Consider the following 24,241-nt stretch of genomic DNA (forward strand, 5'->3'; position numbering starts at 1 on the left):
TGCGTATTAACTAAATATTTGGAGAACAAGATACATTGTAACGCTCTTTTTTGTCTTTCCATTCGTACAGATGCACTAATGAAATGGAGTAAAGATAACACAGAGGAGATAAGAAAACATACCTCGGATCATCTGAAGCATGCACCATCAAGAATTGGAGGGGAGACCCATGATAAATATTAAAAATGCCATATAGATTATTGTTTAGTATTTCTTTTTATATTATGCATTTAAAGGGTAATTTAATACCCATTATTATATACATGCACTCACATTGTCACACCCGTCAGCTGGAGTGTCCTTGTTGTCCACCAAAGGGCACTTCCCACATCACCTGGACTGCAATAGAACACTACATTGCCCACAATCCTTTGCTGGACTTTTATGCTGAACATTAGCCTTGCCAACTCTACTGTGCTCTTCAGTTGAAACCCTATGTAAAAACAACCGTCTGTTATTTTTCTAGTAATTCTGTGGCCCCCTACACCTGGGTGATCTGGAAGCAGCACATTCCCAGTAAACAATTTTTGGTTCCGGGAACGTTCTGGGAACGTTAGCGCATGGTTCCCAGAACGTTCCCGGAACAGATATTCTAACGTTCCCTGTTGGTTTTCCAGGAAAGTTTTTTTAACGTTATAAGAACGTTCCCTATAGGTTAGGGGAACGTCCCCATACCGTTCCCCTAACGTTACGGGAACGTTAGGGGAACGTTACGGGAACGTTCCCCTAACGTTACGTGAACGTTCCCCTAACGTTACGGGAACAGTCACCTAACGTTACGTGAACGTTCCCCTAACGTTACGGGAACAGTCACCTAACGTTACGGGAACAGTCCTCTAACGTTAGGGGAACGTTCCCCTAACCTTAATGTTATGATTAATGCAAATAAATCTGAAATCATGTGTTATAGCTTGTTTATTGCTTAAAGAACAAGAACCGGGGTTAAATCAATCAACATTTTTAAATTAAACTGCATAAACACCCTTGAACAACATACAAATAAAACAAATACAAAGAACATAACATTAACTTTAAAACATTAAACTAATAGCTAAAAATTTAATTTTAAAATGATAGTTTAATTACTATTTATTAAATGTAGAATGAGAAATATAATATAAACTACATGAAAAACCTTAAACAACATTCAAATAAAACAACTGGAGAATAATATCTTTAAGATGTTAAACTAATTGGTAATATGAAATTGTATACATAACATTAAAATTACTATTTATTAAATGTATAATGAGATATATATAGTCTACAATTAATTAAAATACAGAAGCAAGTCCACTATCTTCACTTCAGCATCATCTGAAAACAAAACAAAAAGGAAATGAATAAGACGAATCTTAAACACTATAGTTGAAGTGAATACTTATTATGTGAAATAGTTATTAATTGCAGTGTCTCCAATGAATAATGTTGATCGTTAATACTGCCTGCAATTAATTTACAAATCTTTTCTAAACCTATTGGCCCGTCTTATAAAAAGTTAGAGAGTTGATTGAATCATACTGATAATTTACAAATAACATTGTTTACCATTTCAAATGCCTGTGTGGGGCATATTTTAAAACTAGAGAAATTTCGTCCTCCACATCAGTTGCCCTCAGCTTCCTAAAGTTTTTTTGTGTTGCTCCTGTAAAATAGAATGACAATCTCTGATCAGATAAATACTCCCTTTATGTTCACACAGTAAAACAAAACTTTTTAATGACCCTAAAATGACACAAGTCAGGAAAAAAAACTTGCCTATTACTAAGTTACAAATTTGTAGGTCTTGGAAGGCCTTTTTATTTTTCTTTCCTTTCAGACTGTAGGCCCCCAAGACCTCATTTAGGGCAATCTTGCGCAACATTTTGCGGACCGCAGCACCAGGATTTAAGCCCCCAAGGGATCGAAGGTAGTTCATCTGTAATAAAATATGATAAATAATTAATGCAATGAAGAAATTTAATTAAAAAATTGAAGTGTGTTCAAAGACATTCATAAATATTGATCTATTTGTATTTTTTGATCATGTGAGTTCAAATTTGCTTATCAAGTCTTAACTGCCATACACTGCAATGCTAAATAATCAGATTATAGTAGAATCTGAAGAATATATACATCTGAAGGAAGCAGGGGATGAGAAGGAGAATAAGATGGAGAGAAGAACACATGTATTGATAACTCATTGTATCGGTACCTCAAAAGGGTTGTAGACTAACAGATTGTAAAAAGGAAACATTGTGTCCCAGTCCAGACCTGGTGCAGGTTAGCCATTTTTGGCCGGGAAATGGCAAACTGCTAAATTAAGAAACCACATACCTATCTTTCAACCCTATTTTTTATGTATTATACTTTGTAACAAGTTACAAGCTGGTAACTCTTTATTAAATCGACAGTGCATTGATTTTGTTCAAAATAAACAAAAAAGTAACAAGAAACAAATATCTTAAACAACATTCCCTGATGCTCAAGAAGTCAACACCATAAAGAATAATGTGCAAAAGTCTTACCCAACAAAACGTTTTAAGCCAGTTTTTTATATTTTGCTGTAGTGTGTCTATAGGAAATGTAAGTCTACATTTCCTAGCATTCATTTTGTTATTATTTTTGAAAATCCAGTGACGTTTCTGTATGTACAGGGAGTCTGACAACAATGAATGCTCCACACAGAAATGTAGAAGCTAATTGATAAATAATATTGATTTATGACATTTTTTTTATTAAGCATCCCCACTTTACAGATCACAGAAAAAAGTGCCCAAAACTTCATTGTACTGGATGTTTGCAGGTGCTCCTTCAAGTGTCTTTGAGACATTGTCACAGGGTTTAGTCTGTATCATTCTTTTCTCCTTCTTAATGTAATAAACAGACCAGATGATGACAAGACCACATCTCTGTGTGGACCATATCTATTATTTTCAGACTCTCGGTACACGTACAAAAAATCTCACTGATTTATCAAAAATAATGACAAAAGGATTGCTTGGAATGTAAACTTAAATTTCCTTAGGACACACTACAGCAAGATATAAATAACTTGCTTCAAACATTTTGTTGGTATGAAAATTCTATAATGTGCTTAAGACTTTTGATTTTTATTTGTGACAGAACTGACATGAACAAGCTGTGTGAATAAACAAATCAATCAACATCACAAAATTAGCTGCGAAAGTCCCCCAAAAAAACAGCAAATATAAAAGCAAATAAAAGCAAGACAGTTTATCTGCAAAACATGTTCATGCGCAGTACATGCTGGGAACCATGGATGAGCTTTGTTTTATGGTACCCAGCATGCATTGTGGTATAAAGTTTTTCATTTGTCTTGAACCATCGTTAAGAAGTGTTCATTGATTCTTGATGTCATTTAGTCTAAAGGATGCAGTAGTTTAAATCGTATATGTGCATAATGTGAAAAAATCATTTGGAATATGCTAACCACAACACAGCTGGACTTTAAGCAATAGTTTTACAGGCCTAATATAATAAAAACAAAACAAAATAAAACATCACATACATAATTAGATAGTAAAAATGGATAGGATGGAATGAGGCTACCACATAATATTTGATGATTACGCTATCATCCATAATTAACAATCATTTCTTGGTATAACTAATGTGCCTAATAAACAGAGATGTGTATGGCAGAAATAGTGTTTGTGGAGTTGTTTAGTCCTCCTCTGCATGGTGAGATTTTGACAGATTGTATGTGTCTACCAGATATGTTGCAGTTGACTCTTAGTAGTCAGTTGTGGTTGGTTTTTTTCTGTACCTGTTCACATTTTCATCACTTATTGTGCCTGTTATCTCATTAACACAACACTACATAACTTTTACTCTTCCTACTTTGCGTACATATTAACACTATACAATGTTTTTACCAAAAAAATGCTGGTGTGTTTTTAACCCATGGCTGGATCAATGTTGCACAGAACACATGGTATTTATTATATTAACCCAAATGCGGAGTTGTTGTTACCCAACCGTGAGAACAAGCCAACATTTGGGTTGAAATAACCCAACCATGTGTTCAGTCCAATATTGACCCAGCCATGGGTTAAAAACACACAAGCATTTTTTAGATGGGGATTTATTTTAACAGTGATAAACAGTAAATATACAGTAAATATAAACTGTAAATTATCCATCTACTCAAAACAAGTTAATTTCCCTTCACATACAAGTGTATGTTCTTAGTGCTTATTTGGAAAACTTATATTAAGTCAAAACTGATCAGGATGTTGTATATTGATGTTGAATTAATTATTACTTTTTGTGTTTTTAATATTCAGAAAGATTTGTAAATCTTTGCCAAAGGTTCTGTTATCTGGGTTTTTGTGGAGTTCGATTATGCAGGCTGGGCTGCATATTGTTGCTGGATTTTGTTTGATTTAAATTATTGTGTACCTGTTCTTGCTAATGCAGCCATAATCTCTTGCTGTACTACAGAAAGTGATGTTTCTTTTTAAGTTATAACACATTTTAAGTAAATAATAATAATCATTTACTCACACTCTTATCATTTGAAAACTGTATGACTTTCTTTCTTATACAGAACACAAAAGTATATATAAAAAAATATTTTGAAGGATGTTAGTAACCAAACAATGGCCGTACCCATTCACTTCCAGTGTGTGGACACAAAACCAATGTCAAGTCAATGAATAATGGTTCCCAACATTCTTCAAAATAGCAAACATTTTTTGTGTTCCGTACAAAAAAGTCGTACAGGTTTGAAATGATAAGAGGGTAAGTAAATGAATAAGAATTTAGTATTTTGGGTGAACTATCACATAATTATATATATATTATGTTAAAAACGTTATCATTAAAAAAAACTTCCTATGTCGTACAGCAAGAGATGCATTAATGACAGGAGGGTGAGTAGGCCTAGTATTTGAAGTTTAATGTTATATTAAGAATTATTATTAGTAGACTATACAAAATAAGTTCAGGGCTTTGTTTTTTCCGATAAGGTTGTCTTTTAACGCACTACGAAGACTCTAAAGGTACACCTTAACTACAGGTTGTAACAACTCTCAATAAAATGGAAGGAAGGAGGCGGGAACCGGCAAACATTTAAACATTTAATAAATTAATATAACAGCCGGCGGCCCCTCACGGACGACCGCCGGCGAACAAAACATGAACATAAATATAAATACAAACATAACATAAGTTCGGGCCCGGTCCTCTCTCTTCGACGGTCCGGTCGCTCGTTCCTTTTATATTCTCCCATCTCCTACGTGATTCGAGGCCGGTGTGCGCACAGCTGGCGCTAATTCACAATTACTCACCGGACTCGAACCACGGTCTCGCCCCGCCTACTCTACTACATACCCCCATCACCCCTCACAGGCCGGGGGGTACCCCCGCGACTGTGCAAGCTCCCTCCCCCTCCCTCGGGGGGGGTGGGGTGGGGGGTATGCAGCGACGAGACGAGACAACGGAGACGGGAGCCCTCGGAGCGACCGGAAAGAGAGAGGGGAGAGAGGAAAAAAAAAAAAAATCCGGTTCCCCGACATGCTGCCGCTCGTTCCTTAACCAGCCGGAGTACTCTCCTTCGCGGTGCCTTGCGGTGGCCCTGGGGCTTCGGTGGACGGCTCGACCGTCCGCCCCCTGGCGGCCGGCGGTGGCTCCTCCTTTATCCGGGAGTCGGGGCGGGTTCCCCGTCCCCTGTTCCTCCCCCTTGGGCGGACGGACGCAGGCTCCGGCCTCTGGCAGGCGGTGGCTCACCCGGCACTTCCGCCCCCTGCTCATCCCCCTCGGGGGACGGACACAGGCTCCGGCCTCTGGCGGACGGCGGCAACCCCCCCGCTCCCACTTGGACGAAAGCCACCCCACCTCGACCCAGGGGCGCGGCAGCAAAGGTCGCCGTTCCACCGAAGTTTTGACGGTGGCCGCACTGTGCACTTCCGTTTCCCCAGAGCCACCGCTTCGGGCAGCCACTGGCGGACGCCCTTCGTCCGCGCTGCCCGAACTCTCCGGCACCGCGAGGCCACTCGGCGGCGAGGACTCTCCGACAGCATGTCTCTCCTTCCTCCCGGGTTTCGGCACCAATGTAATACGATTCAAGTATGGAAGGAAGGAGTCGGGAACCGGAAAACATTAAACAACTTTTAATATAAATAATAACAGCCGGCGGCCCCTCACGGACGACCGCCGGCGAACAAAACATAAACATAAATACCAATATAAATACAAACGTAAAACAAGTTCGGGCCCGGTCCTCTCTCTTCGACGGTCCGGTCGCTCGTTCCTTTTATGCTCCCATCTCCTACGTGATTCGAGCCCGGTGTGCGCACAGCTGGCGCTAATTCACAATTACTCACCGGACTCGAACCACGGTCTCGCCCCGCCTACTCTACTACACAGGTATTCTTTTTTTACTCTATAAAAGGACTGCTTTACTGCATTTTATAAAACGGTCAGTTCTGGTCCTTGATTCTGATAGGCTGAGCGGAGTTCTTAGCCGTTATAAAATACCCCAATACATAACGGCTGACCGCACCTCATAGCCTAAATATCATTTTATTTACTTTATTTAATGAAACCTTGCTAAGCATATGGAGTAACTGTTTTATAAAAGCAGTCCGCTTCGCGTCGTGCCTATACGCCCCTTAGCTGTTATAAAATGCACTGTAACCCACGGCTTCTTGGGGCTTATTACTTTAATGTGAGATAGCAGCATTCTTTATAAAGGAAGCACTTTACAATTAGTTGAAGTTGCATTTATAGGGTTAGGGTTATGTCTCTCACAGTGGACATGCACCTATGATGACAATTTCAGACCCCTCCATGATTTCTAAGTTGGAGGACATGCAAAATAGCAGGGTGTTCAAATACTTATTTTCCTCACTGTATTTATATATACATATATATTTACCATCTTTATTTGTTTGTCCTTGTGGGCAAGTTCAGAATCCAGCAGCTGAAGTTCTTCCACTGTCTGACACGGCCCATTGTGAAGAAGGTCCCCTCCATCCTCTACTACCATCACAGCTGTAGAAGCCAGCAATTGTCGCTGCATGGCCAGGATTTCTTGTTGGTTTTCAACAATGTCTTGCAACTTTTGCAAGACTTTTGTGCGATAGTCTGTAAAGCATTTAGAATAATATTGAATATGCTTTATTTTAATCTGGAAAATTAATAAACGGACTTACTCTTTGTTGCTGCTTCAGACGAAGACTGGGGCTCTTCTAAAAGGAGCTCTTTGGCAACTGTTGCAAAATAAAGCAATAAGCCCGAAGAAGCAGTGGGTTACTGTTTTTTTATAACGGCTTAGAACCAGGATCAAAATCAAGGACCAGCACTGACCCTTTTCTAAAAATATTTTTAAGTTTTAAAAGTATTAAAAGTGTTATTCAATTATTAGAGAGATACTCTAATTTTAATAGTCAATAAATACAAGAATGCAATCACATTTTGCACAACCTTGAAGATTGTAAGACACACTTTGCTGTGGGTACTTCTGCAGAGATTCTTCTGCTGTAGAAAAAATTACCAAATAAACTATTAAATGATGCCTTACTGATAAGGTTTCAGGTTATGAAAATTAAATAAGAAAATATATGCTTACAATTTACAGAACAACCACTTGAAATGTCATTGTTGTCTGTTAGAAGTCAAAACGCAAGAGAGAAAAAGAGAGTAATATACTGCATGTCTAGTACTAATACTTAAAAACATATTTTTATATTGTACGAACCCATGTCCAGAGGAGTCTTGGACAAGGGTGTGTCTGTAAATAAAAAACTGATAGAACATCAAGGCTGGAAAACAATTATGTATTATTTTTAATGCCACCAACTTACATTTAGGTGGAACAGGTTTGCATATACTTTTTTCTGACTTCTTCTTTGCTAAAACTCTACAATCATCTGAAAAAAAGAACAAATTGTGTTAAAATAAAGCTTAGAGCAGGTCTAGTCAACTCGGCTCCTGGAGGGCTGGTCTCCTGCGGAGTTTAGTTCCAACCCTAACCAAATTCAACTAACCAAGCTGATCAAAGTATTCAGGACTATTTGCAAATGATGAACAGGTGTGTTGGATAAGGGTTGGAACTAAACTATGCAGAATACATGCTCTCCACGATTGGGACCGACTAGCTCTAGCAAAGCGTTCACAAAAACAGTTCAAATTGTATCTTAAATCTAATTATGTCAAATCTAAATATCTGAAACAAAGTAGCAAAATACAATTTGTCCAAAGAAACTTGTCTATATGGAACAATGACATTCTTTCCTTTAATACATATTTTTTGTTTTTAATCACAATTGGTTAAAGGTTTTATTTTAGGGTTATTGAGGTGCCCAAAACGTCACAACTTAAATTTTGTTCATTAATTTGTTTTCTCAGAAACATCTCAGAATAAATGAATAGAGCTTTATGTGTGTAGTAGAGTAGGCGGGGCGAGACCGTGGTTCGAGTCCGGTGAGTAATTGTGGATGAGCGCCAGCTGTGCGCACATCGGCCTCAAATCGCGGTCTCGCCCCGCCTACTCTACTACAATGTGTATATGTGCTTCAAGGAAAAAATATATTTAAATAGCATTTAGTAAACTAGAGAATGAGTGACTTGTTTCAAACTGTTTATAGTTTTAAGAAATGTTTCAGTCTTTTGAAGAGTTGGAATAATGGTTTTGGAAGTGATTTGAATTGTTACCACTTGAGGAGGAATCTTTTTCTGACAGAAATCTCTTTGGCTTCTTCTGTGCCCTCTTTTTAGTTCTTGTGGTGTCCTCTGTTTCAATATTTGAAGTCTCCACAACACGGGAACATTTTTCTACAGCTGTGCTGTATGAGCCTAAAAAAATGTTGGGTCAAATATACCTTTTTAGCAATGCTCTTGACATTTAGTTTTAATCATTTTCATTGAAATTTGAGCAGGGATATTTTTTTTTACCTATAGATGAAGAAAATCTTGCTTTATGTATGTGTGAAAAGTGCATAGTGTTTAGATGGTATTTTATGGATACAATATGAAATTCCTCCATCCCCCTTGAATGTCAATCCCTTGATCTCTCCCTGCATTTCCCCATTCCCATTCCTAGCACTGGATATTATATATATCCTACAATGGAATTCCTTTACCTGTTTTCAGCCAAATTTTTTTTAACTGTAACTTCCTCCAGTTGATCCTGTCAGGTAAACTGCAGCCTTTCACAAGCTGCCGCACATTGGAAAAAGTCCAATAGCAGAATATTTTTCCCTGAAAAAGTAAATATAAAACACTGTAAATATATGCATAAGCTGTAAATTAAGTTAAAACAAAAAAACATTGATTGAAACAAAAACATACCTCTTTGCTCTCCTCCAACCATGAGGTGGGGACAATTTCGACCGAATTGTCGTCTGAAAATTCCACCACTGCATACTGTTTTGTGGCCATCTGTTAAAATGAAATTGGATTTCTCTGAGGATCAGTAGGCAGAGTTCATATCAAACAAAAGGCTAATACAAAACTATAAAAACAAAAACTGTTAATGATGATCTGGGTATTGCATAGTATTAAAAGTAACCAATGGTTCATGGCCTCCACGTAGTGCATTAAAACCCTTTAACGCACGACAAGTCTTGAATCATCCCTTACATGTTATGGGCTATATGTAAACATCTGTTCTGTGAAATAATTGAAAGTTATGTGAAAAGTTAAGGGCAACGTTAATCAAAATATTCTGGTGCTGTTTACGTTTCTTTCATTCATATTTTTCATATTTTAATATGAAATTTAATATTTAGTAACTGTTTTTTAAAAGCAATAACATACTTGAGGCTAGTACTTTATCGTAAATAAGTTACTTATTCACACTTAACCTCTCGTACCTTATTACTTACTTATTAAATTACACTGAATACTGGATTCTTAGCCAGAATGTCTGCATTTAAATAAAAAAATTAGCTACTAAAATGTTTTAAATCAATTTTTCATGTTCAATAACTTATGAGGTAAGTGTGTAACAGAGATAATGTACAATCATACGTTTATTGTGAAATAAAATCCTTCAGTGTGATACAAGCCTGGTGACACTGTCAGAGTTTATTGTGCGATAACAAGTTCCGGACTGTACTAGAATGTTTAAAATCTTATTTGAATAACCTTAATGTCTGTCCTTGCTGTCAATGATGTCCTTAAATGTGATGCCTATAGACTGTCCCAGTGGAGAGAGAGAGAGAGGTAGAGAGATTCTTCCTGTGCTCAGTGTTCATGCAGGACTGCCAAGAAAATCAACTCCTGGCCTTTTTCTATCATTATGGCCATTCTTGTCAGCTTGCGTTCTGGTATGAGCTTCATCACTGAATATCTTCTTTGGACTTTTAAACATCCAAGTGTTCTTGAGTCTACTGGATCTCTGAAAAGTGGTTCAGATCTTTCAAAACATCTGCACATCAGCAACGGAGTACCTGAATCATCCGATTCATTTCTCTCTTCAATGGCCTCACAGCACTTTCCTTCAGCAAGAATAAATGCATTATTTGGCCTTTTGGTTTTCGACCTGGAGGTCACCACAGAGAGAGGAGAAGTGGACATCTCTGTGAGACGTTTGGCCAATTGAACAAGGGGCTGCTTTCCAGACCTTACAAGCCGTTTTAGCTTACCGAGATAATTCTCGAATGGGAATGCACTGCATGCATCAAGGCTGCCAAAAGCCATTGCCTCTTCCGATAGATGTACCATTGAATGGATGTTGTACACAAGAAAGTGGTCGCCATACAGTTCTTTTGTTTTCGCAATGAAGTATTGCATTAGCTCTTTGCTGTATCTGTTGTGTTCCCTTGCCAATGTTGGACAAAGCAGAAGACTCAAGGCAACACTGAATGCCATGAAATGGTCGTAAAGATGGTCACTCAAAATGCCCTTCAGCACGATCTTGCCTGTATAAACAGCAAACTGGCGCAGTTCTGTTGCCTTCCACCTATCAATGTCCTCTAGATTCCGAGGTTTTCTGACAAAACAGTTTGGAATGGCGCTTCTGAGTGACAGCAGCCTTTGCGTCACCTCATTTATTTGCCCCGCAGACAGTCTTACTTTTCTGTCTCCTCTAACCCACTCTGTGATTAGCTTCTTCATAACACCCAGGCAGGCTTGGTGCATGTAGTCAATTGGAAATTGTTGTATCATATCCAACGGGAGCCTCAAAAAGGGAGACACTGGCGCAGTCTGATTTTCCTGACGTATGGCCATTTCAGCACGAAATGCTTCATTGGTGCGCAGAGTGAGATTGTCTACCTCTGGGTAAGTTACTCGCCCAGAGATCCATGTGCCTTTCTGAGTGCATTTGTCACATCCAAAATACCCAGAATACTGCTTGATCTTCTTCACCATTGCTCTTGCTGGTGCATCACACACAAAGCATCTGATCCTAATATTTTTTCCATCTAGACCATTGTCAAGGAGCTCTTGGATGTCATTAATGGCTTCCTCAGCAAATTCCAGATCTTTTGGTTTGGTGGGACCAAGTGTCAGTGTGACAGGAAAAACACTTATGGGGTTTAGGTGAATAGCACAGAGGATGGGCCAAAGATGTGTCCTGCTGCTTTTAAAAATGGGTAGGCCATCAATATTAAATGATAGCTCCAGTGTACTCACTCGTTCAATCATCTCTGTCGGATAACGTTTTAACTGGTCACTAAGGCTCTCTCTTAAATTAAAATGAACACACTCCATTCCTGACTTTTGTGATGATGTAACAGTCCTTGGAGTTTTCAGCAATGTCCTTGCTGTGGATGGGAGCTCTGGGTGTCCATTTCTTTTAAGTCCTTTCAGGAGATCATCTAAAGCATTATGCGTGATGTTGTGCTTTATTGACCATTCTTGCAGAAATGTTGGGAGTGAAGTTGAGGCCATTTCATTTACACTCTCAGTTTCCTCATTGAGCGCATTGTTCACAGTCTCATGTCCAGAACTGCAACTCCCAATGAAACCAACATCAACAGTACCAACAGAACTTGAGATGTCGTCATCAATGTCCATTCTTTCAGCATATCCTTCTTGAGGTGTTAATGGATGATCTAATCGTTCCTTCTCCACAGGACCTTCATCCAATGATCTTCGTGCATATTTCCACTGCCTTGTGTATCGCTGCCTCTTAGATTTGGAATCCATTCTAAAGCCAATATACTGGACATGAAAAATGTTGTCATAACATATTTCACAATAATTCATTTAACATCAGTCATAAATTCATAATTTGGAATGCTGCCCTTAAATTGCCTTTTTAACAAAAAAGGACACTTGGCAGATTATTGCTGACCAAAAAAGTAGTTATAGTAGTAAAAAAAAGTGATTTACAGTTTGTCATCATTAGAATACAATTTAATAGTAAAAGATTCAAGTAAACTTAAATGTTCCACTGATGGAACAGGTTAATGTGCAAGGTATACATTCTGTTGTGTGTTCCCTGCGCTGGAAATCACAGCCTTTTGTATTGTTGAAGTACAGGAACACTTTAGGAATATTATTGGTAGCGCACTGATGATGTGATGGAGGAAAATGTTGTACTATGATCTAAATATTTTTACACACCAGCGGAAGACAAGTATCTCTACCTTAGTGACACTGCTTGTTTCTCAATGTTATACAAATAAAGTAAGCTACTTTTCTTTGTTTGTATATTGTATGATGAATCCGTATTTCAATAACCTGTTACACGTCAACCCAGCCCAGCAGGTGGCGATATGCCCGTATTTGTGCGAATCGTTTATAAACCAGAAGAAGAATCTTGTTCACCAAGATGCATGAGCTCAGCTGTGCACAAAGCCACAAAGCACATGATTTGGAGTCATTTGGCGTTTTTGATGTGTTGTTAAAGGTAAGCGTTTATTATTATTAGTATGTTAGTTTGAATTTGTTTTTGAAATGCTCTTTCCGTAGGTTCTTTCACATTGTGTAGTCGGTAGAGTGTGAAAGTTTGGTAAACTGCATTGCCACCTGATACGACAACTTTTTACCCTATTGTAAGTTATAAGTTTTAAAGAATAAAACGTTTTTGTTGTTGCCAGAGCTTTATCAGAGTTGCATAAATCCTAACATGCGCTCGCCTCCACGTCCTCATTTTACTGTAAACCACGACAACGTAACGTTACAGTATTTCGAATTGTTTTGATCCACAACAAACATGGCTCTGATAATGCAGAAATGGGAATGGGATTTAATCCCAGTTTGAATGACATTTACGTGCCTGTACACCGCAACATACAATGTTCAGAAAGAAATGACGATTCAGTCAGTTTGTAAGAACTTGACTGGTAAGCATTTACCCAAGTCTTAAACCCAGATGAACACCTTTAATGTGACTTTAAATTAAGACTCCGAGCCAAAAACTCATCACTTCACATCAATGACTTGTATACATTGCTCCAGTCATTTTAGAACAGAATAGAGCTTCTTACAAAACTGTCGCAACAGAGATGGAAACAAAATTCTTTAAAATGGAATTGCAGATAGAAATGCAATCTTGAACAGTTTCCGAAGTGTCTTTCCTGTTCTAAAATGACTTTACCACTATGTACAAGTCAGTGATGTGAAGTGATGAGTTTTTGGCTCAAATTTGGCATTTAAAGTCACACCAAAGGTGTTCATCTGGGTTTAAGACTTGGATTTATGCAGACCAGTCAAGTTCTTACACCCTGACTGAATCAGTCATTTCTTTCTGAACCTCGCCCTATACACAGAGAGGTATTGTCATGTTGGAAAAGAAAAGGGCACTCCCAAAACTCTTGCTATAAAATTAGAAGCACTCAATTCCATAGAATATCATTATATGCTGTAACGTTAAGATTGTTACCCACAGAAATGCCTTAAGTAGTCAAACCTGTTCATTAGGAGGGGGCGACCCAAAACCTTTGGCAATATAATGTATATGAGTAATGCTTCATTTAGCTGTTTTATTTTTTTTATTGAGGCTGTATACCATTAGTTTATGTAGAGCTTGTTTTAAGCCACCACAGTGTTATTTAAAACAATAATGAAATATCCTTTCATCAGACTTTCATTTCAGGAAACTCTGTTTGAACCACAAAGTGTATGAACTTACACTCTACAACAAGGCCTTGCCCCTTGTCGTCTTCAGTGGGAAAACGTTGGTGTCGTCTGAAATAAAAATGGAGAAAATGTTCTTGGTATCTTAGTTTTTTTTTTTTGACTTTGAAACCTTTTTATGCATCCCTGAAACAAGTGAGTGTTTCACAATATTTTTAATTCTTCTTTTGTTTTTGCTTTAATTTTCAAGTGCTTGGAGACTTTCTGTCTGTTGTCTGATGGTGGTCTATAATTGCAATTGAATATAACGTCAACTGGTAAGTTAACATCATTTAAAGTAGCGCAGGTTAACTTTAGTTTAGTTAAGACTATTTTGTTAGTTTAGTGTTAGGTAAACAGTGAAACATAAAAAAAAATTAAACAGTTTTTTGTTACATGTGAGCTCAATGAATGAATGAATGCCTTAATAAATGAATTATTATTTTAAAATACTAATATTTCATGTCTGTTTTGATGGATATGGAAATCAGAAATGTTACAGAATCAAAGCTAGAATTTTTGTCACCAAACAACAAAACATTATGAAAAACTACATAAATGATCTCTCAAATTACCCAGCGTGACACGCACATAACAGTTTGTGATTAGATAAATTTAGGCAGGTAAATGCCTGGCAATGTTATTATAAATTAAATCAAATAGGAGCTTGTGAATTAAACAGTCAAATCTGAATAAATCCCCAGCATCAAAAGCAAAATCAGCAGTGTTAAGTGAACACACCTGCTGTACTGTATACAGTTGAGGTCAAAAGTTGACACACATTTTGCAGTATCTGGAAATCTTTGCACATTTTAGAAAAAAGTTTACACGGGACAATCAAGAAACCCAAACCCAACTATTACAAAAGATACAAACTTTCAGAGATGCTCAAGAAGGTAACAATACATTTAACATCAGATGGGTTTAAACCCTTTAAACCTAAAAACTAGTGTCTATTGTTTATTATTTTGTTATATGTGAAGCATGTCTAAATTTTGTTGCTTCTGGAGGGTGTTGATAAATTATAAATGTTATTTTAACAAAATAATAAAAATGAAAGCTGGTCACCTAAGTTTATACCTACCTGGTTTTTAATTGTATGGTGTTGATTTCTTGAGCATCAGCGAATGTTTGTATCTTTTGTAATAGTTGTGTATGAGTCAGTTTTCCTCGGTGAAAAAAGATAAATCTCTATTATACAGTTACTGGTAAACAGGATTCAAATACGCAGAATACTGGCACTAATTGTTTAGGTAACATCATACAGTGTGTATCAATCATGTGTATGTAAACTTTTGAATGGGTTTATTTTTGTAAAATGTGTTTTTTGTAAAGTTAGTTATTCTGTGATGTTGACTAAATGCAAACATATTTTATGTAAAATAACATGTTCAGGACAGTACATGATAAAAAAAATGTTATTTTCAAAATGCCTCTTGTCATTCCTAAATTTGCAACATTTTCCAGTATGTAAACTTTTAACCTCAACTGTATACAAGTCTCAGGCTCCGTAAGTAACACTGAAGCAGAGTTGGATAGCCTTTGTCTTAAGTCTCTTAACAGCAGGAAACAATCATCATGTGTTAAGTTAATGCTATTGACCTAAATTTGATTTAATTGCCAATATACTTACTATGCCAATGAAGTTCTGTAAGGGGTACTTAAAAGTTTATTTAGGTGCTGTTGAAACCAGAAAAAGAGCAAACATGACAAAATATGAGTTTGAGATTCAGGGATTACTGACTAAATATGTTTTGATAAACATGTCAAGCTAGCAATGCAGAATGCTTTGTTTGCTTATTAACAAAAAACTGTCTCCCTTAGGATATTACTGATAACTTTTTTGCTGCATGACATTCCTATAACTGGGTGTCTGACAGTCACGCAAAACATATACTTACAAAAAGCCAAAGACGCTTTGTGAATGGGCTCTTAAGAGAGCCTTTGGTGCATACAGGTATCTGTGGACACAATAAGAGAGAGCAAACATAACTCAATATGAGTGAGATGTGTCTGTTCGAGATCCAGTTTCATCAGTTGTTACTATCAAAAGGGTACGTAAATATGACAGAATTTTCATTTTGCGGTGAACTATTACTTTTATAAAAAATTATGTCTCCCTTGAGTCCCTTAGGATATAACTGATAACTATCTTGCTGAATGACATTGCTTTTACTGATTTAAACCCAAATACAGAGAAGGGTGTCTGACAGTCATGCAAAACATATACTTACAAAAAAGTCAAAGACGTACTGTGAAAGGGCTCCTAAAAGAGCCTTTGGGGTATAGGTAGCTGCTGTTGACACACAAAAAAAAGAGCAAACATGACTAAATACCATGACTTAAAATATGTTATGTGGAACATGGGAAACAAGATATGCAGAGTAACTGCTAGGTTTGTTACTTACAACAATCAGATGCCAATTGACTCTGGAAAAAAGAATAATTATTTTAATTAAATTCACAGATTTATATGATTTAGGAGTTGCAATATGTATGTGCTCCAACAATTGGAAGCATATTGAAACAGGCCCAGGATTGGGAAAAACTGGGATAAAGTATACATCTGTTAAGTATGTTTATTTTAATATTTATGGCTGTTTAACACATGCTGTGGTTTCACCAGATCTGCGAAAACTAACAGCTCACTTTTACTGTTCCATCAGCCAATGAGACGAGTTTTTGTAGGAGAGACACGTCTAGCCCCACCCAGTTATGCATTCCACGAGCGCAGAAAATCAAAGTGAGCCACGGTATTTGTGAGTGCGCGTCCAGTTTTGTACAAGATAAAGTGCCGTGATTGAGGAGAGGTTGTCAAGTCCGTCTATAAGCACTTGACGTGTGCGAAGGTCTCTTGCTCGAAGCCAAGTCTGTGAAGCGACGCTTTTCAGACAAAATTGTTTATATCTTTTCAAGTAACGTCACCATGTTAGGTGTAACTATGGAACGAATTGTTTTCTGTTCATCCGTGCGAATTTGCCCCATTACCACAATGTGACGTTAACGGAAAGAGCGAGTGACTAGAATAAATCGGAAGCCGTGGGACAGATGTTGTAGCTTAATGTTACATGTACATGAAAGGGAGTTCACTTCATGATAAGTTAGTTCAGTGGGTTTCATGTGAAAGTGGCAGTTGTTTAATTTGAAGTAGTGAAATAGATCTTCTTCTTCCTACTGCACTAGGTAAACTAGATTTTTTCAGATTTTTAAGCACAACGTTATTTACATTTAGGTTTATACGTTTAGCTTAAATACATTGACCAGTAAAGTAAAAATAATTTCCTCAGGAAAGCGGTCAGTGATTCCTATTAGAGTGGAATATGCAGCTATGCGCGCACACGTATATGCCCTCAGTCATGTTTCGCGTTTCCGCGAGTAGTTTAATTGTTGTGAGAGAACTTTGTCTATTTCGTCTTTGAAAACACATTTTAGTGTAAAGGGTTAAGTAATACTTTTGCGGTATTGGGATACTTGAAAGTTTTGTGACACGAAATTCCTCTATGTGCCAGTATTAGTTTTACAACTTAGATTTTCTTAACTTTGTCTTAGTTTTAAATGTCATTTGCAAAGACACTTAAAACGTAAAAGCTCACTACAAATGTATTTTGTATAGGCTGATTAATTAAAAAAAGTATTTTACCTCAGGATAACTGACGGACCGCAGGTTCCTCTCAGAAGGTAGTCGCTCTGTGCGCGCGATGGGTAAAGACCTCGACCTATAGGCTGCCCGCATTCAGGGTTCGCGCGCCGCACGCGAGCAAAATATAACTTTTGACAGTTTTTTTTTTCGTTGGCTTATTTTCGTTTTTCTAAGAAAATAATGTGCATTTATATAATAACATGTCTCAATAAATTATGAATATAAAAAATATTATTTTAAATATAATTGTGCAATATGGTAATTGGAATCTGAAAGCGAGTCGGCAAACACTTGTTTTTTTTGCGATTGAATGCCAATAACAGACTATTGTGCAGACTATTATTTATGCAGTTATTAGCTAGTACTAGCTGCCCTTAAATGCTTAATGTGTCCATCTAAACGAGAATTTTGTATAACTACCTCTAGAATGCATATTTATTAAAAATCATCTATTTGTTTGCCATAAGTTAAAAGCAGTTCTTATACCCTAAAAAGAGCTATAATAACTGTTTATTAAGGTTGTTATTTATTTTAATACTTAATAACAACGTTAATCATAAGCTTAGTCCTTTGTATGTAAATTATGTGTTAGAGGTGTAACACATTTTCATTCTTTTTCTTTAATTTTTCTTTAGGAAAAGTGGATGCCAGTCCCTGTTTGTTCGGTCTATAATTCAACAAACCAAGGATAAGACATCTCATGTGTCACCCATAAGCCGATGGATGAAAAAGTGTTTTAAAGGTGTAGTTGAGAGGTAAGCATGATTTGTATGATGTGCGGAAAGGTTGTTTTATATCATAGTCATTGGAGGGTTTGTAAGTAAATAGTTACATCTTTCAAAATTGTATCCATGTTTCCCCAGACCTATAGCGTTTTATAACAAGTGGACAAGTCTTAAGGAAATCTGTATAGATTAAAATTTAACAGCTATGATAACTTTAATATTTGCCACACATGTAAGCCAAGTGACAGGTTCAGCCACACAGAATACATTTTAGTGTAATTGTAGTAGTATTGATTTGTCCATTAAAACTAAAGGTATTACCTGAACATAAACATTTTTTACAATATATATAAATATATATAGTGGGTATAGAAAGTATCCAGACCCCCTCAAGTTTTTCACTGTTTGTTATATTGAAGCAATTTGCTGAAATCATTTAAGTTCATTTTTTGTCCCTCATTAATGTACACAGCACTCAATATTGACAGAAAAACACAGAATTGTTGACATTTTTGCAGATTTATTAAAAAAGAAAAACTGAAATATCACATGGTCGTACGTATTCAGACCCTTTGCTCAGTATTTAGTAGAAGCACCCTTTTGATTTAATACAGCCATGAGTCTTTTGGGGAAAGATGCAACAAGGATCTGGGGATCCTCTGCTATTCCTCCTAGCAGATCCTCTCCAGTTCTGTCAGGTTGGATGGTAAACATTGGTGGACAGCCATTTTTTGGTCTCTCCAGGGATGCTCTATTGGGTTTAAGTCAGGGCTCTGGCTGGGCCATTCAAGAACAGTCACGGAGTTGTTGTGAAGCCACTCCTTCATTATTTCAGCTGTGTGCTTAGAGTCATTGTCTTGTTGGAAGTTAAACCAGCGACCCAGTCTGAGGTCCCGAGCACTCTGGAGAGTTTTTCGTCCAGGATATCCCTGCACTTGGCCGCATTCATCTTTCCCTCGATTGCAACCAGTCGTCCTGTCCCTGCAGCTGAAAAAACACCCCCACAGCATGATGCTGCCACCACCCTGCTTCACTGTAGGGACTGTATTGGACAGGTGATGAGCAGTGCCTGCTTTTCTACACACATACGGCTTAGAATTAAGGCCACAAAGTTCTATCTTGGTTGCATCAGACCAGAGAATCTTATTTGTCACCATCTTTGAGTCCTTCAGTTGTTTTTTAGCAAACTCCATGCGGGATTTCATGTGTCTTGCACTGACAAGAGGGTTCCGTCGGGCCACTCTGCCATAAAGCCCCGACTGGTGGAGGGCTGCAGTGATGGTTGACTTTCTACAACTTTCTCCCATCTTCCGAATGCATCTCTGTAGCTCAGCCACAGTGATCTTTGGGTTCTTCTTTACCTCTCTCACCAAGGCTCTTCTGCCCCGATAGCTCCGTTTGGCTGGACGGCCAGCTCTAGGAAGGGTTCTGGTCGTCTCAAACGTCTTCCATTTAAGGATTATGGAGGACACTGTGCTCTTAAAAACCTTAAGTGCGGCAGATTTTTTGTAACGTTGGCCAGATCTGTGCCTTGCCACAATTCTGTCTCTGAGCACTTTAGGCAGTTCCTTTGACCTCATGATTCTCATTTGCTGTATCATGCACTGTGAGCTGTAAGGTCTTATATAGACAGGGGTGTGGCTTTCCTAATCAAGTCCATTCAGTATAATCAAACACAGCTGGACTCAAATGAAGGTGTAGAACCATCTCAAGGATGATCATAAGAAATGGACAGCACCTGAGTTAAATAAATGAGTGTCACAGCAAAGGGTCTGAATACTTAGGACCATGTGATATTTCAGTTTTTCTTTTTTAATAAATCTGCAAAAATGTCAACAATTCTGTGTTTTTCTGTCAATATGGGGTGCTGTGTGTACATTAATGAGGAAAACAAATGAACTTAAATGATTTTAGCAAATGGCTGCAATATAACAAAGAGTGAAACATTTAAGGGGGTCTGAATACTTTCGGTACCCACTGTGTATATATATATATGAGTTTTTAAATGTCTTGCCTGTTCTCCATCTTTTTTTCTAGTCAAATGACTCATGCAACTCAATCCAATAACCTCCTAAGAAAGAAGACGCTGTTCGGTCTTGTAATTTGCATTATGTGGCTTCCACAGATTGAGTCTACGAAGAATTTGTAATCTCCATCAACTGAATAGCCACTTGAATAAGCGTCCGCTGTCGTGACTTTGTGAGCTCTGGAAGAAAATTCTCAAACAGGTGTGTGCTGCCTGCAAGGTCTGGTGGTAAATGCACAATAGGCTGGATTTTGTACATCATGAAGTATGTGGTATTTGCTTAGCAGACGTTCACACTTTAGTCCAGACCGGTTGGTCAGTATTCACTTCAGCATGGTCCTAGCAGTGTAGAAAGAGTGAACTAGCACAGGTTAGTAGGTTTTCTCCTGTCAGTGTCACCTCAAATTAATTTTAAACCTTTAGAAAAGTATAATTGATTATTGAGCTTTGTCCTTGTATTCTCATTTTAAACATGGCCTGGTGCATGTAGGCAATTGGGAATTGCACTATACATTGGAAACCTTCATGATACATTAAACGAGTTAACCACTATAGAAAGGTTCAAAGAGGGTGGAAGAAAGGAGACGGGAACCGGCAAACATTTAATCAAATAATAACAAAGTAAAAGACAGCCGGCCGCCCCTCACAGACGACTGCCGACGAAATAACATAAAAACAAATACAAACGTAAAACATGTTCGGGCCCAGTCCTCTCTCCTCGACGGTCCGGTCGCTCGTTCTCTTTATGCTCCCGATCTGGCGCTCATTAACAGTTACTCACTGGTCTCGAACCCGGGTTCCGCCCCGCCTACTCCACTACAACCACAACTACAATAGTTCTTTCATATGCCCTTTAGTGTTTGTTTACCTCAACCATAGTACATTTTAATTCATTGTATAATTGGATTCTGTATGCATTGATTAAAAGTAATAATAGTTATTTTACCACATTTATCAGTTGCAGTTCGCTTTATCCATATATTAGAGCATTTCCATCATAACTTTTCTAAATCTTTTTGTGATGTATACAAAATATTTTAATCATATTAATTGTATAGCTTGACAAGCTATAGTATAATTTGTCAATATTGTTATTGGCTTATTTTCTTTTTATGTTGTTCAAATATTGTCATGTGGCATTTGATTATTTAAAGAATAATCTACGGTAGAACATTCATCTTTCTCTGCCGTCTCCAGTCATTTAGTCATGGCAAGATGAAAGTGAAAAAGTGAAAGTGACCTGTTTGTCAGATATGGTGACCCATATCCGAAATATACCTCTGCTTTTAACCCATCCAGAGAGTAGTGAACACACGCACAGCAAGTGGTGAACACACATACACCCAGAGCAGTGGGCAGCTATCGCTGCAGCGCCCGGGGAGCAAGTAGGGGTTAGGTGCCTTGCTCAAGGACACCTCAATCGTTACCCGCCTGACCTGAGGATCGAACCGGCAATCAAAATGTGGAATCACACTCTTCTTAAAGCCACAAAGTTTTGCCTGGCTGTCAGTGCAGCCAAGAAAAGCATTTGTTGTTCCCGAGTTTTGTAATTACATTCTAACAATCTTGCCTGTAGCAAACAGTATTGCAATAAAACCCTTGTTTATAAACAATACATATACTGTTATTGTCGGAGCCAGCCAGTCAATTCTGCAGTACAACTTCTGCCAGTATCACCCAAAACCTTTACAGCACTATCCCCAGGAAAAGTGTATACCACTCAGCATTAATGCAGTGGTTGATTGCAAGCATGTATTTGTGGGAACTCTTAATAATAAAGGAAATCAAATTGATTGCTTAAAATATGATTGCTGTTTCCATACTCTTTCCCCTCTATTAAAATTGCACTGAGAACTAACAGTTGCAATGAAAATCCTTGTTTTTTTTTTGTAAACACATTACACATGTTTCAATTTGCATATATTTTTTATTTGAAATGTAGATGCGTTCTAGAACAAAACTTATGTGACATTTAATCATGTTGACAGTGTAACATGCAGTGACAGTGTCCCCCTGTATCATAATGCTATATATTATGATATAATTCATAGAGTCATTCCTATAACCAATGTATAAGTACATATATATGATCAGGAATAACGCTTATTGTTGCTGCTATTAATCTACTTTTATTTTTGCAGGTGTTTATCTGTTAGGATCAAGTGTTTCCCCAATTTCAGCATAATTGAAATGGACACACTCCATCCCTGACAAGCAATGTTTTAATTGTCTTTCAACAATTCCCGTGATGTTGGGAGTGCTTGATGTGCTTTTAGTCCCTCTGGGGGATCAGTGAGTAAAGGTTTTGAGAATAAGTGCTTTATTTTCATGTCAGATGATGTCGTCATGCTGGCCCCATCAGACCAGGACCTTCAACATGCACTGGGACGGTTTGCAGCCGAGTGTGAAGCGGCTGGGATGAGAATCAGCACCTCCAAATCTAAGGCCATGGTTCTCAGTCGGAAAAGGGTGGCTTGCCCACTTCAGGTAGGTGGAGAGTTCCTGCCTCAAGTGGAGGAGTTCAAGTATCTGGGGGTCTTGTTCACGAGTGAGGGAAGGATGGAACAGGAGATTGACAGACGGATCGGCGCTGCTTCTGCAGTAATGCGGTCGCTGTACGGAGCTGAGCCGCAAGGCGAAGCTCTCGATTTACTGGTCAATCTACGTTCCTTATCTCACCTATGGTCATGAGCTGTGGGTCATGACAGAAAGGACAAGATCCCGGATACAGGCGGCCAAAATGAGCTTTCTCCGCACGGTGGCCAGGCGATCCCTTAGAGAAGCTCGGTCACTCGGGAGGAGCTCAGAGTAGATCCGCTGCTCCTCCACATCGAGAGGGGCCAGATGAGGTGGCTCGGGCATCTTTTCCGGATGCCCCCTGGACGCCTAGGGAAGACCTAGGACACGCTGTAGGGACTATGTCTCCCGGCTGGACTGGGAACCCCTCGCTGTCCCCCCGGAAGAGCTGGAGGAAGTGTCTAGGGTGAGGGAAGTCTGGGCATCCCTGCTTAGACTGCTGCCCCCGCGACCCGGACGCCGGATAAGCGGAAGAAGATGGATGGATGGATGGATGCTTTATTTTCCCTGTATTGATTCTGCATAAACTTATTATTTGCCCAGTCATTTCTCTTGTTCCATATGTATGATTTATTCCCAATTTAATAAAACTGTTAAAGCCTCTTGTAATTTTAGTGATGTGTAATTTACTGTTTGTTTAGGCTTGCCTGAAAGCTGATAGGCCAGCAATGTCTAATTTCAGCAATCTCAGTAATAGTAAACCAAAAAAATATCTAAAAATCATCTACTGCCTATTTTTCCAGTAAGCGGAGTACAGAAGTGTTAGCCTCTATATGTTGTCACTAGTGTAGTGTCTAGTCCCCCTGTCTTTCAGAGACATTGCAGTATTCTGTACTGTCTTACAATAACTGAACTCATGTTACAATTATCAGATGCCAAAATCCATGATTCAACACCGTAAAACTGTCAATAACTATCGAAAATTCATTCTACAAACACTGTGATGCCACACATTGGATTTATACGATTGTGAAATGATAAGGTGCCCATAATTGCTCCTTGAAAGTAAAATTGGTTTTAGTTATATTATATTAGTATCTATTATATTCTATTATATTACAATCTTACTGACCTGATTCGGAATTTCCTTGAAAACCTGAATGCAGACTTCGGAAAATGGAAAGAAACAGAATAAACGTTGTACATGCGTGCTCACATTGCCTGATAATGGTAATGTTTGTCAGGCTTATAAGATCACTTTTGGTAATTTATATTTAGATATTTAAAGAGTTTGAGTTAAAGAGTTTTCATCTGTGT

At 38.1% G+C, this 24,241-nt stretch overlaps 1 protein-coding gene and 1 long non-coding RNA gene across 14 annotated transcripts; one reads left to right on the plus strand and one right to left on the minus strand.

Moving 5' to 3' along the window:
• Positions 1 to 1,180: 1,180 nt before the first annotated feature.
• LOC130437246 (uncharacterized) lies at positions 1,181 to 17,694 on the minus strand. 8 transcript variants are annotated; one of them, XM_056768549.1, is made up of 18 exons: positions 17,657 to 17,694; positions 16,425 to 16,446; positions 16,251 to 16,312; positions 15,918 to 15,977; positions 15,650 to 15,696; positions 14,033 to 14,088; positions 9,298 to 9,387; positions 9,090 to 9,207; positions 8,662 to 8,802; positions 7,812 to 7,877; positions 7,706 to 7,738; positions 7,577 to 7,612; positions 7,432 to 7,485; positions 7,161 to 7,217; positions 6,884 to 7,092; positions 1,759 to 1,918; positions 1,549 to 1,645; positions 1,181 to 1,317 (listed from the first exon to the last, which is right to left on the minus strand). In XM_056768549.1, coding segments are annotated over exons 7-18 (1,062 nt in total). In that variant the 5' UTR covers positions 14,033 to 14,088; positions 15,650 to 15,696; positions 15,918 to 15,977; positions 16,251 to 16,312; positions 16,425 to 16,446; positions 17,657 to 17,694; the 3' UTR covers positions 1,181 to 1,316. The 8 variants fall into 8 exon arrangements, 4 of the variants coding, with proteins under 4 accessions (XP_056624527.1, XP_056624500.1, XP_056624508.1 ...); XM_056768522.1 differs by having other exon boundaries at positions 7,420 to 7,485; XM_056768530.1 differs by lacking the exon at positions 15,650 to 15,696 and having other exon boundaries at positions 7,420 to 7,485.
• LOC130438272 (uncharacterized) lies at positions 12,692 to 24,027 on the plus strand. Of its 6 annotated transcripts, none has more exons than XR_008909300.1 (6): positions 12,697 to 12,808; positions 13,984 to 14,117; positions 14,228 to 14,294; positions 18,292 to 18,411; positions 20,419 to 20,609; positions 22,549 to 24,027. It is a non-coding gene; the product is annotated as an uncharacterized LOC130438272 (long non-coding RNA). The 6 variants fall into 6 exon arrangements; XR_008909299.1 differs by having other exon boundaries at positions 20,507 to 20,609; XR_008909304.1 differs by having other exon boundaries at positions 20,507 to 20,609; positions 22,743 to 24,027.
• The last annotated feature ends 214 nt before the right edge of the window (positions 24,028 to 24,241 follow it).

This window comes from Triplophysa dalaica, chromosome 2 (assembly GCF_015846415.1).
Source record: "Triplophysa dalaica isolate WHDGS20190420 chromosome 2, ASM1584641v1, whole genome shotgun sequence".
Lineage (NCBI taxonomy): Eukaryota > Metazoa > Chordata > Actinopteri > Cypriniformes > Nemacheilidae > Triplophysa > Triplophysa dalaica.

Bases quoted from the DNA above. Each gene is read 5' to 3' on its own strand.
- LOC130437246 (XM_056768530.1), bottom strand. From the start codon at position 9,387: ATGGCCACAAAACAGTATGCAGTGGTGGAATTTTCAGACGACAATTCG. The intron at 8,803-9,089 runs GTAAAGGAATTC...ACATTTTTTTAG, and splicing joins AAAAATTTGGCTGAAAACAG to GCTCATACAGCACAGCTGTA. The intron at 7,486-7,576 runs GTAAGCATATAT...TTTTTTCTACAG, and splicing joins AAGTGGTTGTTCTGTAAATT to CAGAAGAATCTCTGCAGAAG.